Consider the following 15383-nt stretch of genomic DNA (forward strand, 5'->3'; position numbering starts at 1 on the left):
AACTCCCAGGAGTGGGGGAAAGAGGGGGGGGTTTCGGGGTTTCGGCGCAGGGCCTGCTTCTAACATCGGTGACCCGTGGCGTCACCTCATGGGACATAAACGAACTACTGAAATGGCGGGAGATTTTGAACTTGCAACTTATCAAAAAAGGTTTGGGATTGGGAAGTGGTTTTTGATCCGTATGACCTAAATTCTGACGTAGATGCTTCCCATGATAGAATATTGCGGCCTAAAGTTGATCCCAGGCACATGATTGACGATGTTATTGATCCCGCGCCTGTGCAGTCCTTCCTGCCCCGAGTCACGCCGGTGCCCGAACGCGCAGTGGCGCAAAGCATGCTGGGCCATGTGCATTATCCCGCTTTGCAGACTTTGCGTTGTGATCACGTGATGTGAACTTCTACAGTTATTTTTTCAGGCATGATGGCGCCAAACGATGGTATCCTATTTAATGTCGATAATTTATTGTGTTTGTGGATTAAAGTGGTCGATACCCTAGATGATAGCCATTTTGAAAGTAACTAAAAGTGCTCAGTGCGAAATAGAGCTTGATGTGGTGAGTTCTGCTGCTGCGTCGTGAGGCTGAATTTCTAATGAGGACATGTTGGTTTTGATGACAGACCTGGTTCTAGTCTGTCGGCTGTTCACTCTTTCGTGGGCTGAAAGGACTATGAATAGCTACAAAGATTATGGACTCTGTGACAGTGAAACTGCAGTGATCAAAGCAAGTGAAGCGAGTGAAATGGAATCGATATCTGTGTTGTTCTGACGCGAGAGAAGTAAGAAAGTTTGTGGAACTCAACGACAGTGCTGCCATCTGTGTTGTCAATGCTGTTAGGCCTACTCATCCACGGGGATGAATTTTTACTCTCATTATGATATTTGGATTGTTTTCGCACCTTCCACATGACGATTTTATACCCGAAATGCTTCCTTGCATTTTTCGTAAGTTCGCAACTGCCGAAAAGTACAGCTTTTCGGTTAGATTGAAGAATTCTGTCCAATGTTTACATCATAATAGCCTAGCCTAGGCTGCGATCCTGGCCATTCTCTTTACATTCATTTCGCGTTGTTACTTCATTTATTTGTTTCTCTCGTCTAAACGTTAACTTTGCTGAATCCCGCGATATGTTTTTATATTCCTATGAGGTGTGGAAACGAGCCTTTTGTGTTTAGTTCAATGATGATTCTGTCACAGAACTGTTTGGTTATAAACACCAATAGCTAAGATTACTAGGCCAATCTGTGTCATAAGCGTCTGGTCCACGTTTAAAAGCCTTGTTTTGTACAACCTTGCATATAATGTTAATTTTTCTTGTTTGTAGATTCACTCCTGTTCTATAAACCTGTATGTACAGCTCCAGCTATGTAGTGAGTATTGGTTTTGTCATACCCATTTTCTGCATTGTTGGCTTAAAATGGAAGTCTCAGTTTATCCCTTCAAATTTTATAATACTTATTTTCATTAATTTCCATGTATATACCACATCTATTGATTCTGCAATATGTTTTTGCTGATACTGGAGTATTAGGTTTCATAGGCCTTCATGTCAAGTCACGTTATTGATTCCTCTGTGGTTTTACCATGCTTACCGTTTTTACTATTTCTTTTGCGTTTATTTCTGTGAATTCCATTTTATTCAACTTGTGGAAATGACTTTCAAATGAACTGTTCATTTATCTGGGCTATATTGTACTAATATGTGTCTGTTAATGATTTAACTAGGCTCTGAAGCCTTAAGAGGCCAATCTACATCAAATCCATTCAACAGGGAAGATGTCGCAACGAGTTAAGCGATCCCTGAAGTCAGATGATGGCCCAGGTATGTCTCGTAGTGTTCATGTGTGTGATAGCTGATTGTAAATGAATGAATACCTTTAAACAACATGTTTATGTTCACATTGTTTCACTATCAAAAATCTCTATCTGTGTGTAGTTCCTACGAAACGCCGCAAAGGGCGGCCCACCGTGGACGATGATGATTCAGCCTCCATAGCTGACAGCATGGGGGCTTGGGCATCTCGCTCCCAAGACAGCATCAAGCCCCCTAACATTTATAACCGTACTGTTGCCGAAGCTCCGGCTGAGGTAGGCGAGGTAGATCAATTTTTTTATTATTTTCACATTTCTTTTTGAATGTAGTTTTCCTAAACCTGTTTTTCACAATTGTGCTTTGATTTTTCAGCTTTTCCGCAAGGATTTAATTAGTGCCATGAAACTGGCTGATTCTGAGCCACTTACTGCAGATGAGTACTGGGTGATAGGAGATCAATGGAAGCAAGAGTGGGAGCGCGGTGTTCAAGTTCCCGTGAACCCTGACTCGCTTCCAGGTCCCTCCGTCACTCAAGTGAGCCACTGCTCATATGCAGCTAAGCCAGGACATGAATTCAAGCTGTAAGTCTCTTTTCCTAATTTCCTCCTCTTAATTTGAAGTTTATGACAATTATGGCATTGAATCATGTTATGTTTTATCATGTGTTCCAGACCTAAATCTAAATATGTTGCTATATGCAAAGATGACTCATTTGACCCAGAAACTCACATACTTTCTGATACTCCAGCTAAAGCAGAAAAGGCCTGTTCATATGATTTAGATGATACAGACGCTGCTTGGCTTCAAATTTTGAATGGCGAAAGAGCTGCCATGGGTATGTATTGCATTATTATATTACAATAACAATAAATGTAATGTGTTTCTTTTTTAAATAACATACTATTTAATGTTAAATGAACTGTTATAGGCCTAGTGCCCATCAAAGAAGATCAGGTGGAGCGAGTAATGGAAGAACTGGAAATGCGATGTTGGGACAAAATACAAACTATCGTTAAAACTGAAGAAAGTCTTGGTATAGAGTTTGACGAAAATGTTATCTGTGATGTTTGCCGTTCGGTGAGTCACCTCAAGCTGGCGCTTCTTATGTGTTGCCTTACGTTAAACTTAATCCATTCGTCAGTCTATGTCACGTCTTGACTGTGCGGGAGCTGAAAATGATGACACACTGTTTCCTTTGTAATTGCAGCCTGACTCCGAAGAAAGTAATGAGATGGTGTTTTGCGATAGTTGCAACATATGTGTTCATCAAGCTTGTTATGGTATTACAACAATTCCCTCTGGGCAATGGCTGTGTCGCACTTGTGCTCTCGGTAAGAGGCCTGAATGTGTCCTCTGTCCCAACAAAATGGGTGCTATGAAAAGTACACAGTCAGGCAGCAAATGGGCCCATGTATCCTGTTCTTTGTGGATACCGGAAGTTAGTATAGGGTCTGTTGAGAAAATGGAACCTATTACCAAAATATCCAGTATACCAGTAAGTAACTCTGTCTAGAAAATCACTCTAATGTTACACATTTCGTAGAGCATCTCCTTATCTGATGTGTTTGATTTACAGCAAAGTAGATGGGCCCTGATATGTGTTCTTTGCCGTGAACGTGTTGGAGCTTGCATTCAGTGCTCTGTAAAATCTTGCAAAACAGCATACCATGTTACCTGTGCTTTCAAGCATGGTCTGGAAATGAGAGCCATCATTGAGGACGATGCTGCTGATGATGGGGTCAAATTACGAGTAAGCTCTAAGCATACACGTTCAGCTTAGTTTTTAATGTGTGATAGATTATCTAACTAGATTTTAATAATAATAATAATAATAATAATATTTTGTTTCAGTCTTATTGTCAAAAGCACAGTGTTACAAGTAAGGACAAAAAGAGCTCAGCATCCTCAGAAGATGATGAGTCAAAACGTAAAAAGAGAAAAGATATGACATCCGAAGAGAAAAACCAAGCTCGAGCTGCCAAGTGAGTTCCTTCCATTGACTCCAATTCTGCTGTTTTACTTATTTAAATTCAGTTCTGTGCAGAATATTTGATTGTAATACCATCATTGTGTTTGAATCAGGCTCCAGGAGATTGAGGCAGAGTTTGACAAACATGTTGCTCACACTGATGTCAAGCAGTGCCTAGATGTTGATCCTGATGGTATTTTATACATCTATAACTACTGGAAGCTGAAGCGGCGAGCTGGTGGAAATAAACCTTTCTTGGCTCCAAAGTCAGATGATGTGGACCTTCTATCCCAAAAACAAGAACAAGCTGATCTTGACAAGATGCGCATGTTTGTGCAGTTGAGACAAGATCTAGAGCGAGTAAGAATTTTGAAAATTATGATAGTTATGTGCGATCTGTATCTAGGTGAAGTTTAACGGCAGCTTGCATTGATTTTTTTTTTTTGCAGGTACGGAACCTTTGCTACATGGTCAGCAGAAGAGAGAAGTTATCTCGAACATTCTTCAGAATGCGTGAACAAACTTTCCATAAACAAGCTGCTGTCCTCAGTGATCCCCATTGTTCATTGTCCTCTCTAGAAGTCCAAGCAGTCATAGAGGCAAATCATGGGCCTTCCATTTATGATCGCCTCTATTCTCACATCACAGCAGATTCGTGTTCTTCTGACTTTGAAATGATTTTAGCTCGAATCAGTGGCCTTGATGTACCTGAGGATAGTGAAAAACTTAAGACATCAGAACTGAATGGTTTGGTGAAGTCTTCTGGTAGACGATCTGGTATGGACAATCCTTATAAGCGAACGTACATGAATGGTGCTTCCAGAAGACGTAGTAGTATATATAATAGTATGTCTAGTGGCAGTGAGACTGATTCCGGGGCCCAACGAAGAAAAGATTCTCGCTTAGGTTTAGATAGCTCTGCTTCAAGTACTGAACACTCTTTGGAGCGCAAACCTTTAAGAGACAGAAATGAAACAAAAACTGTGTCCCCCTCACCAGCAAAGTCCCCTCATAAAAGTTCTCGTAAAAGTGCAGCTATGTTAGGTTTAGACAGTGGTGCTTCAAGTACAGAAGAGGAGAAGTCAAGCTCTAGAAAGGGAGGAAGGTTGCGATCACCACCATCAAGTTCAAAATTGAATGAAGAATCAACATCTCATTCAACTTCATCCAAGAGTCGCCTTGTTAGCCTAGGGTTGGACAGTGACGGCTCGAGTACTGAAGAGGAAAAGCCAAAGCATGAAGATTCCAAGAAATCAAGAAACCGTAAAAAACCTAATGCATCTTTGAAGAAAAGTGCTGAAAAAGATAAACCAGGCAGCAAAGCAGCAACAATGGCTAGATTGGGTCTTGACAGCAATGGCTCCAGCACCGATGATGAGAAGCCGGTGAGAAAACTAAGCACAGATGCTTCTGCTCCATCTAAGAGGCGCGGCCGGAAACCGCCTGTTACACCTGCTAGAGTAAGGAAGGATACATCATCGGATGATGAAGATGCAGTGAAAAGGAACAAAGGCTCTCAATTGCGAAATAATCTGAGAAAAGTAGGCCCAGAGTCAGATGTAAAGATGTCTGTTAGTGAAGATAGTGATAATGACCTGCTCATCAGGTCTTCTTCTAAGACTGATAATAAGAAGTTTGCAGCCATTTACTCTGACTCTGACAGCGATGCATCCAAAGATGAAAGTTCTTCTAACATGACTGCTGATCACCACCAAAATATGATGAGGACAAAAGGAGCCATGAAAGAATTTTCTGGCTTTGCTTCAAAATCCGGCAACAAATCTCCTAAGAAATCATCTAAAGTGAAGAGCAAGGATGACAAATTAGCTGATGATGTGTCTAAAGATAAAGAAAATATTAAATCCAAGAAGAAAGATAATGCACCAACTGATCTCATTGTACCACAGAGGCAGGCTGCTAAGAAGGCCTCAGAAAGTATTCAGAAAGTGTCTCAAAGTAGACTAAAAGATTTTGATGTTGACAGAGAACTTTCATCGAAGCAGATTCCTTCTGAGCCAGAGAAGACGAAGTCTAAATCCAAAGCCAAAGAGGAAGATAAGAAATCTAAATCTGGTAGAGATGGCAAATTACCTCCTGATATATATGAGTTTGACAAAGATCCTGATGCAGCAGAAATCTTGGCCTATGTTCCCCAAAGGCAGGCAGCCAAGAAAGCAAATGAGCACATGAAAACTGGAATTAAGAAGACTGAGAAAGATGCTGCCGACTCACCTCGCATGGAAAAGGGCAAGAAAGAGACTGAGGTAGACAAATCAAAGAAGCAGGATGCCAGGAAACAAGAATCCAGATCCAACAAGCTTTCTAAATCATCCTCTTCATCATCGTCCTCAAGTACTTCATCTTCTTCCTCCTCGGGGTCGTCTTCTACATCATCTTCCAGTTCTGAGAGTGACTCTGAGAGCAGATCAAAATCTCCTGTGAAGAAAGATGTTAAATCTGAGAAGATTTCCGAGCCTGTGTCAGAGCTCAAAAAGGTCTCTGCTAAAAAAGAGGAGCGGCCCTTTCTTGGCAAGGTGCCCAAGTCTTCCGATAGCAGTTCCTTGGACAGCGACTCAGACTCGGACAAAGAGAAGGATGTCAAAAAGTCTGCCTCAAGGCCAAAACTCTCTCCAAAAGAAAAGGATGGCTCATCCCTTCAGATGGCGAGCAAGACGTTCAGGAAGGCGCCTGATAAGAAGCTTAAAACTTCCGCCGGGCGGCCTGAACTCGAACTTCAGCAGCCGCCTTCTGAAAGAGATGAACCATTCCGATCAAAGGAGACAGTGGGAGGAGCCCTCAGGACAGACAGTAGAGATACAAGTGATCGACTCCGGAGCGCTGAGGGTGGATCAGCTGAGAGAAGATCAGGAGGTTTATCTGATGTCAAAGAACCAGACACCCTCAAGGAGTCCCAACAGACCAGGGGAAGGACGCGCTCTAAGGGAGTTGAGGAGTCACCAAGAGACAGGGGAAGAATGGGAAAACAAGATCCAGTTGCTCAAAAAGAGCAACCAAAGCCAGGGAAGAGAAAATCAGACGAAAGCAAAGATTCCTCTCCCCTTAAAGAGCTTGGGTCTCCGATCAGGAGGAACGAAACGCCGCGAAGAGGAGCCGAAAGCAGTAGTCCCTCAAAAGAGGAAAGCAAGTCCAAATATAGTCCAGCTGAGGTCAAGAAAGTTTCTAAGAAAATAGATCTTCAGTCACCAGAAAGAGAATTTGAAAGAAGAAAAAGTACTCGAAATGCCTCTATTGACTCTGGCAGTAAGGTCCTGTCTGGAGACAATTTGTCAGAGGAATCAAAAGTGTTGCGTTCTCCTACAACTGGCTTGCGTAGCCCCTCCTTCAGATCACCTAAAATGGCTCCTGAAAGTACAATCGGTCTCAAACATGATGAAGAATCACTGGTTAAAACTATGAACTCGATTCTCACATCCGACAAAGATACTTCTGTGATAACGAGAAAGAAACCTAGCCCCAAGAAAGATGTGCAAGACAAAAATATTTTGGATGTGAGCCGTGCTTCTTCATTCTCTTCCTCTTCTTCCTCATCTTCAACTTCAAATGATGATGAAGCCAATAAGGATAAATCCTCACGATCATTAGTCCCTCAACTAGCTGGAGATAAGTTATTGCCTCCAGTAGAAATTGATACTAAGGTTGTTGACTCAGTCCATGACAACATCAAACATACTGGTCTAGACTCAAGTCTTGATTTTGCTGTATCAGAACCCAAGAAGATCAGTTCTCGCAGTAATTCTCTCAGTAGTGCACCCTATCAACAACGTTCCATATTTTCCCCTCAACAGCCAAAAGACTCTGGTGTGTCTGACTTGTTTGATTTCCAAAATGATTTGTATGCTGTGGATGAGACTGTAAATGATGATGGCTTTGGCATTCCAGCCAATTCTGAAGACATTATGAGAGCGCCTCTGCAATTTTCATTCAGTAATGATCACCTTTTCAAGGATGATACTAAAGAAGACACCAATAGGGAGACACAAAATCTTTTGGACAAATTACGTCAGAGTTATGCTCAGATTAAATCTCAGCCTGGTACCTGTGATATGGCAGATGCACCTGCTCTACCTCCTGATGCTTCATGTGATCAAGCTGACCCTGATATTGAAGAAGTACCAGTGCTACCGAAAACCATTGAAGAAGTTAATTTGGCCGATGAAGTTGTCAAGAGCCAAACTGTTGCACCTGAAATTACTGCTGGTCATCATCTTGTGTCATCCCACTTGGGATTGTCATCGAATACCTTGGAAGTGCCATCACTCAACAAAATGAACATGTCGGCTCATGAAACTTCCAATCAAGAGCCTTCATTCGCCGGTTACTCCTGTGCTGTGGAGGCAAGTCTATCCAAAGCTATGCCTGTTAATCAAATCATTGATTCAACCAAAAATGTCCAAGCTGATGAGAGATGGGTTCCTCCAAGTGGCATTGTGTATCCTGATGTTCCTAAAGAAACTCAACAGCCACCTTCACTTCCGCTTGCAACATCCCAGCATCTCGACCTTGCCCAACTTGCACGTGATCCATTAGCCCTTTCCTCTCAATCACAAATGCTTCCTTTGGGATCGCAGCCAAATATGCAGCAGCAATCTATCTCTCAAGATTTGGAGAAGTCTCTCTTGCAGCATGAACAGCAGCCTTCTGTTCCTGCAATGGGTCATGATCAATTTGAGAGCATGGCGCAAACACCTCATATGGATTCACCGCTGCCTTATCCTGAAATTCATGCACAAGCTAAATGGGCTGATCGACAAGTTCTGCCCGTTCGCTGCAACTCCACAACTTCAGATGACACCGATTCCGATGATGATGGCCACAATGATGCTGAACCCTTGCCAACACCAGAGGCTCCAGTACCTCCTTCAAGTGCAGAGCTAATGGCTCCTTACGCAGCTCCATCCATGCCATATCCTCCATGTCCGATGCCAGAAGCGCCTCCTTACCATTCTTACTCAGAGCCTGCACCTTTCGTCAATCCATTGTTTCCACCTAGTGGGTTTCCTGGCCCTAATATTTATGCCCCTACTTACGGGGCCTTTCCCGATCACAGTCATGGCATGATGCCTGCGATGGCGCAAAAGCTAGAAGAGCCACCACAGCAAATGCCCGCTCCATGCACAGCTGCTTTTACATCCTCATCTCACAATATGGCATTCACAGCCGCAATGGTATCTCCGCTACCAACTGGAACTCCGACTGGAACTCCTTTACTGCCTCAAGATCCACCACTCACTCCAGCAGCATTCCCCACATCGACGGCTCCTCCTACTCCGTCTCCCGTTTTGCCTCATGATACTCAGCCTGCTTCAACTCCATATTCCTCACAGACATCTCTGGACTCCCAGACAATCATATCGGCCTCAGAGAGTAGTCACCAGTTGCCTCCAGTTCCTAGTCAAAGTTCTAAAGTTGCCGCATCAGTGGGAAAGAAAACTCCCACAAAGCCTACTCGTTCATCCCCAAGAGTCATTTCTCTTCAACAGAAAAGCCCAGGGAAATCCCCAGGAAAATCGCCACGGCAAGAGACAGCTGTTATTAAAGCTAGTAACCAGTCTCGTGGAGGCACCTCTGTCAAAAAAGCACCTAAAGCCCCGAGACAAAGCTCACAAGGGAGAGGTCGTGGTAGAGGCAGGGGCAAAGGGCGAGGAAGCCATCATGGGTTTAATGATGATTTTGGAATTTGCAGTAAACTCGCTGGAACAGTGTATGACCTGGACTTCGATGATGATGATATGACCGATAGTGTAGAAAATCTTCGTGCTATGAGAGAAAGAAGAAAGTCAACTGATATCCATGATAGGAGGGGTTCTGAAAGCTCTTATCAAGATTCTTCTGTGTCCCCCAAGTTTACAAGTCCTCCTCATGTCAGCAGCAAGCATCGTAGTACAGTTTATCAGAGCCAAAATCTCTCTGAGCTCCGTCCACCAACTCCACTTCATGATGGTCCATCGGCAGCTGATGATGATGATGACGATGATGTAGCTGCTTCGCCTGAGCCAGAAGAAACTCCTGAAGTTAACCAACTACAAAACTTCAATGAATGTGTTCTTCCAGGTCCAGTAGATATGAGAACTTACAATTCATTTGAAGTACAACAAACTCCAGCGCAAACCGCACCATTCAATAATCTGCTTGGGTCCTTATCAGCTGAACAACAAGAGCCGGACATTGCTGAAGACATTGAGAAAGAAATTCAAGCTGCTGACAAAGAGAAAGAGAAGCAGATTGAAGAACCCAGAGTTTGTTTGCCAGAGTCCCGCCAACAACTTAAGATGAAAATCAAAGGACCTTTCCTTGATCCAAACTATGCTGCAGCTGCACCAACAGTTACCCCAATGTCTCAACAACAGCAACCTGCAATGCCAGCAGTGGCTCCCCTTGACTCTGTGCAAGGTCCTGGTATGGCACCTGGGTCTGGTATGTCTTCTGCCTCAGCTTCTGGAACATCAAACCTGAGAAGAATGCGTAAGAAGGAGTTGTTACGTCAGTACTGTTCTCAGGATATGAATATGGATGATGCAAGTGCCCAGGCCATGCCTGGTCATGCAGTCCAGCCAACTCCACCTGTCAGCCGCAATGTAATTTCCATCCCCAAGGCTGTCGCTTCAATGACCACCATTCCAACTCGTGAAGACTACAGGGCAGTTGTTGATGCTAACATGGAAAAGAAGAGGAAAAAAGATAAGACCCCTACTCTTTCTATTTCATATGCGGGGAAAAACACCACAGATGCTCCTGAGTACGAAGATTCGGAGGAGTTCCCTGAGCGAAGACGTAGTGTCGGTTCAAACGGTAGCAATAATTCATTCCCCTCTGGTGATGCATCTCAGCCCCTGAAGAGAAGAGGCCGTGCCCCTAAAAATCCCAGTGTACCTCCGGCTGCGGCAGAGGTTGCAACAACACCTAAATTGAAAATTAAAATTGGGGCCAACACTGCAGAAGTGGCTTTATCAAATCCTGCTACGGAGAAGAAGAACTTAAGGATAAGACCTCCTAAGAAACGACAGCAAGCTGCCGCACCATGTTTGGAAAAGCTTTTCGCCGAGAATATGAAGTATAGAAAGGAAATAATGAAAGCCTTTGGGGGTGGTGAAGATGACCGGGAAGAACCAGAAGTTGTTGCTCCAGTTGCTAAAAAGAAAAAGAAGAAGAAGAAAAATTCTAGATCATCGTCCCCTTCTCCATCACCCGCTATACCCAAAGTTGAAGTTATTACGAACGAGGTGGCAGCTCCCAAACTCATCATTCGCTTTGGCGGCAAAGGTAACACCAGTTCCAACAGCACTAGTGGTGGAAATGCGCCAAATGCATCTGTTGCTCCTTCAGATGTAGGGACACCGACTCAAGAGAGGACAGCTGAAGGCCAAGATAAAAATGCAAGTGATAGTATTTTGGAAAGATTGCCACTGCTTCCTGAAAATCAACCCTCTGGAGAAACAAATGCAAGCCAAGATTTACAGCAAGCACCTGGTGTTGGCACCGATCCTGACAAGAGCCAAGGCGGTGATGCCTCTGCCTTGAGAAAAGTACGGACTTCCAAATCAGCAACCATCCCTAAATTAAAACTAAAACTAGCCCGGTGTGAGGAGGGGTATGTGAGAAAAGCTTGTGCAGAAACTGTATCAAACCCTGACGAGCGTGCAAGTGAAGTGGTGCCGCCTACTGAAAATGTTCATAATATGACTGATATGAATTCTTTGCCCCTCAGTCAAGATTGTGAAGTTAGATGATAGTGGTGGATTATATTAGTCTCATTTAAGTTAATTCTGAAATAGATCTGATATCGCCGATGTTAGTTAAAGTTGAAATGTATCTTGATAGAAATTACAGTTTGGTGCCAAGCTTTCTATGCTGCTAATCCTACTAACCCTTTTTTTTTCTATTAGCTGTTTTTTAAAATTATGATTGACCTCTAAGAGCTTTATGTGACTCTTCTTAATGAATTAGCGTACGTGTAGCAGTTTTATCTAATTAATTGTCATGTCTTGTCTATTTGTGTGTAAAATTAGATCAGCCCAAATTCAGCCTTAGTAATTGCAATACTGCTAATCAGTCACATTAGAATTGTTTTAACATTGGTAGATTTTTCATCTTCATCTATGTTATTTTTTTTTTTGACAAGTATGTACTTTAATCTGTAAAACAACTTACGTAATCAGTATCTGCTCCACCAAAAGCTACATATCTTTTATCTGTTGACAGTCTGTTCTTACCTGGTTTATTTGTAGTCTGCTTTTTTTACTTGTGTTCTTTTTTTAACTGATCTAATGAAGTATTTCTGGACGCTTTTACTGTTGCAGTCAGTGCTTTTATTGTTAAGAACAGATTAGAAAGTTGTTCATTAATTTTTTAATAGTTTACAAAGGGGGGAAAAACAAAAAAAAAATTACTGTATGGAGATATTATTTAGGAAATTGGATTCAAGGTTCAAAGACAATCAGATTTTCTTGTTGTAATCATTGTCTTAAGTAATCATTATTCTAAAATTGAATTGTATTTCTTAGTCACAATTAATGTATTGATCAGATCAAAACTCCTGTAAGGTTTTAATAATTTTTTTAAAAGCAGCAGCTTTATTTACAAAAATACTAGAGAATTTTCCTCTTTTTTTTGTTTGTGGTTTGTATGTTGGATTATCTATGCTGGTGCTTTGAAAGATGAATTTCTTCACAATTTGATTCTCTCCTGTGCTTGAGGATAGAGTTGACTTCGTGTTGGCCCTTGTTACATCATCTTTTCTCATCAGTGTAGGATACCAAACATCATTTGGCTATGCGTCACAAGGATTTAGCAGTCATGTGAAACTTGGTACCAATGTCATCATTATATACTGTTGATTAGTTTTTAATATTTGTTTGTTCCTCCTCCTCTGTCTGTTTGTATGTGTGTAAATATATGCAATGGAGGAAGGGATTGCTTAAGGCTGTGCAATTCCTAACCCATAGTCCACGTGGTGGTCAGAAGTCCTCTCTTCAAGGTCCAGCGCTCAAAACGTGCTCGGGCTTGTACAAAATTCTAGCAGCCCCATTATAGGCTGTAATTAAGTGTAAATGAATATTCTAAAGGTGACTCTCAAATTAATTTATAACTATTGTTGTTACATACGTTTGTAAGGTTGAAAATGTTAAAATTAAGAAACATACTCTTGTAATAATAGCTTTTATGATGTACATAAATCTAGTATTTAATTCTCCTTTTTGTTTCCTGTAGGCTGTCTTCTTGTAAACATGCACAGTGTATTATTCATAGAATAGAGGAACACAAGCGATGCAAATGAACAAACTAGTGTACAAAAAGTCAATTACTGTTTCATTGCAGGAGTTCTTATTTTTGTATATAATGTGTTTTGAAAGATGGTGTAGAATGGTAAAATGTTTGTAATTGTATAATTGAAACTTACTGAAAGTGATGTGGCATTGTTTGCATCTTATTATGCATTTTTTTTTTAAAGGAAAACTTAATTGTGTTAAAGTTGGGATCCATATTAAGAGCTGAATAGACAGTTGTTTTAACAGATCAATAATGGTTTATAGTGGTCTAATGGTTGTGATGTTGCCAGCTTTATTTTAAAGGACACATGTATACTTGTTTGCTCTCATTGCTGTTAGTATGTGTCCAATGTGAATGTATATGTGACAGCACAGCTCGCTGTGACCCTCTTTATCTTTATCAGCTATTTTCATTTGTGTGATAATACGTGTGTGAATCAGTAGTTGTTGGATGATAAGTGAATGTATGGATTGAGAATTCTGCTTTAGAGATGTTCAAATTGAACATCAGAATGTTTACTTAAATCAATATTATTCACAGCTTCATGCGGTTGCTTCATCTCCAGCTTCTGAATTTCTTTACTTTTTCTATAATTAAAAAAATTGCTTTAATCCAGTTCTGCTGGACTCGCTGTTCCATGTAAGGGTCAAATTTCACAACTTGCTTACAACATTTTGATAATAAGTTTATTGCTCTTGTTTTTTATCTTTATGCCATACTTTAACCAAAGTTGCAATAATAGATTTTCATCTAATATCATGTAATTTGTGGCTGCTGTGCAGTTGATGATGTACTATGTATGGAATGTGTGCTCTCAATTTTAAGTGGCACTGTGTTTCCATTACTAATGAATGAGTAAGCAGGTTAACAAAGACTGTTTTTTACCTGAGTTTTTGGTTTCAATATTGAATCAACATTTTTTATGATATCCAGTGTTTAAACTGTTTGAGAATACTTTTTACTATGAACCTAATCAAAAGCACAGAGTTAGATTCTAAAACTCATGTGATAGGGGTTGTCGTAATTGATCACCATGGGTCTTAATATGTTTGTGCAATACTTTCCTTTTTTCTAAATTTGAAAAAGTTACAAAACTCCTTGATGCACTCAATCATTCTTAAGTCTTGTTGGATTCCAACATGGTGGAATCATGGTTTCTTGTCACCTAGCCCATGCATTTTCATGATTTGATTTTCTTCTGGTTTTGGTGAGGTTGGAGACAACAGTATGTGCAAATTTTGTTCTTATCTGTGAGATTATTTGAGATTCCTTGTTAAACTGAATTAAGTTAAACTACTTATTAACCACACCATGGAGACAGATGTCCTGTTTTCCTTCTATCTAGTGATTTAATGTTATTTTATTGGATGTCCACAAGGTGTTGTTGACTGTTAAGTTTGGACACTTATAAACCTGGACTAATCAGATACTGTATTGACAACCCAGTTACCGTACTGTTTTAGCTTCTTCCAACCACAATTTAATCTTTGCTTGTGTAACTGCACACTCTCAAAGTATGGCATACCTATCTAGAAAAATCCACAATGTAACTGATTTGAATATTTATGGAACTAGGACTCCTTCTGGGAAGACCAAGAATAGTATCACTATAGCAGAATTCCCTTGATGGGAGAGGCCAATATTAGTGTTTTCTTTCTATGAGCATTGATAGTCAAAACTGTTTTAGAGCTTTGCCAAAATAATTCTGCACCTGTTTTATGGACACTGGTGTATTTATTTGTTTTCATATGAATTTAGAACTTTGTATTAACACACTGTTTTAATTGTAAATTTTATTTATGTAGGTAGGTGGCATTTTTGAGAGCTCTTTTTTTTATAAATATATATTTATCGACTTTGTTTTATGTTAAATTGGGCCCTACAGTCTCATTATCGGTTAGATCATTGTAAACCAGGTCTGCCACTGGTATTAGGCATAAAGGATGAATTTTAAGTACAGTTTTGAATTTACGTAATTTATTGTACAAACATTTTGTTTTGTATAGATATTTTGTTTTTCACCTAATTTTATGAAGGCATTGTAAATATGTACATGTGAAACTGTTCTTGTAAGATAATAGTGTTTCAATGTGCACATAGTATAATTACAAATCTTTTTTATAATACAAGGGAAACATTGTTTTATCTTTATCACCTCCTCCAAACAATACCACTCATCAAAACCAAAGACATTAACTGGCGATCAACGTAATCAGGCATTCAAACACAACGTAATGCCTTGTAATGCAGCGTTGCGTAGTGGGTTGGACCAGCACCATCGAGCGTGCGTGCACTTCACCAGCTAAAGTACA

General features: G+C 40.8%; 1 protein-coding gene across 5 annotated transcripts; it reads left to right on the forward strand.

The window, feature by feature from the left end:
* The first annotated feature begins 78 nt into the window (after window positions 1–78).
* LOC117653121 (PHD finger protein rhinoceros) lies at window positions 79–15206 on the forward strand. Of its 5 annotated transcripts, none has more exons than XM_034398521.1 (12): window positions 79–556; window positions 1326–1371; window positions 1727–1823; window positions 1938–2089; window positions 2187–2395; window positions 2486–2649; window positions 2743–2891; window positions 3022–3309; window positions 3391–3564; window positions 3666–3796; window positions 3897–4143; window positions 4233–11531. In XM_034398521.1, the coding sequence occupies exons 3-12, from the start codon at window positions 1778–1780 to the stop codon at window positions 11529–11531; spliced, it is 8859 nt and encodes a 2952-aa protein (XP_034254412.1). In that variant the 5' UTR covers window positions 79–556; window positions 1326–1371; window positions 1727–1777. The 5 variants fall into 5 exon arrangements, with proteins under 5 accessions (XP_034254412.1, XP_034254407.1, XP_034254410.1 ...); XM_034398516.1 differs by having other exon boundaries at window positions 80–556; window positions 1938–2098; window positions 4233–15206; XM_034398519.1 differs by having other exon boundaries at window positions 80–439; window positions 1938–2098; window positions 4233–15206.
* Window positions 15207–15383: the final 177 nt, after the last annotated feature.

The sequence above is a fragment of the Thrips palmi genome, unplaced genomic scaffold, assembly GCF_012932325.1.
Source record: "Thrips palmi isolate BJ-2018 unplaced genomic scaffold, TpBJ-2018v1 HiC_scaffold_8, whole genome shotgun sequence".
Taxonomy (NCBI): domain Eukaryota; kingdom Metazoa; phylum Arthropoda; class Insecta; order Thysanoptera; family Thripidae; genus Thrips; species Thrips palmi.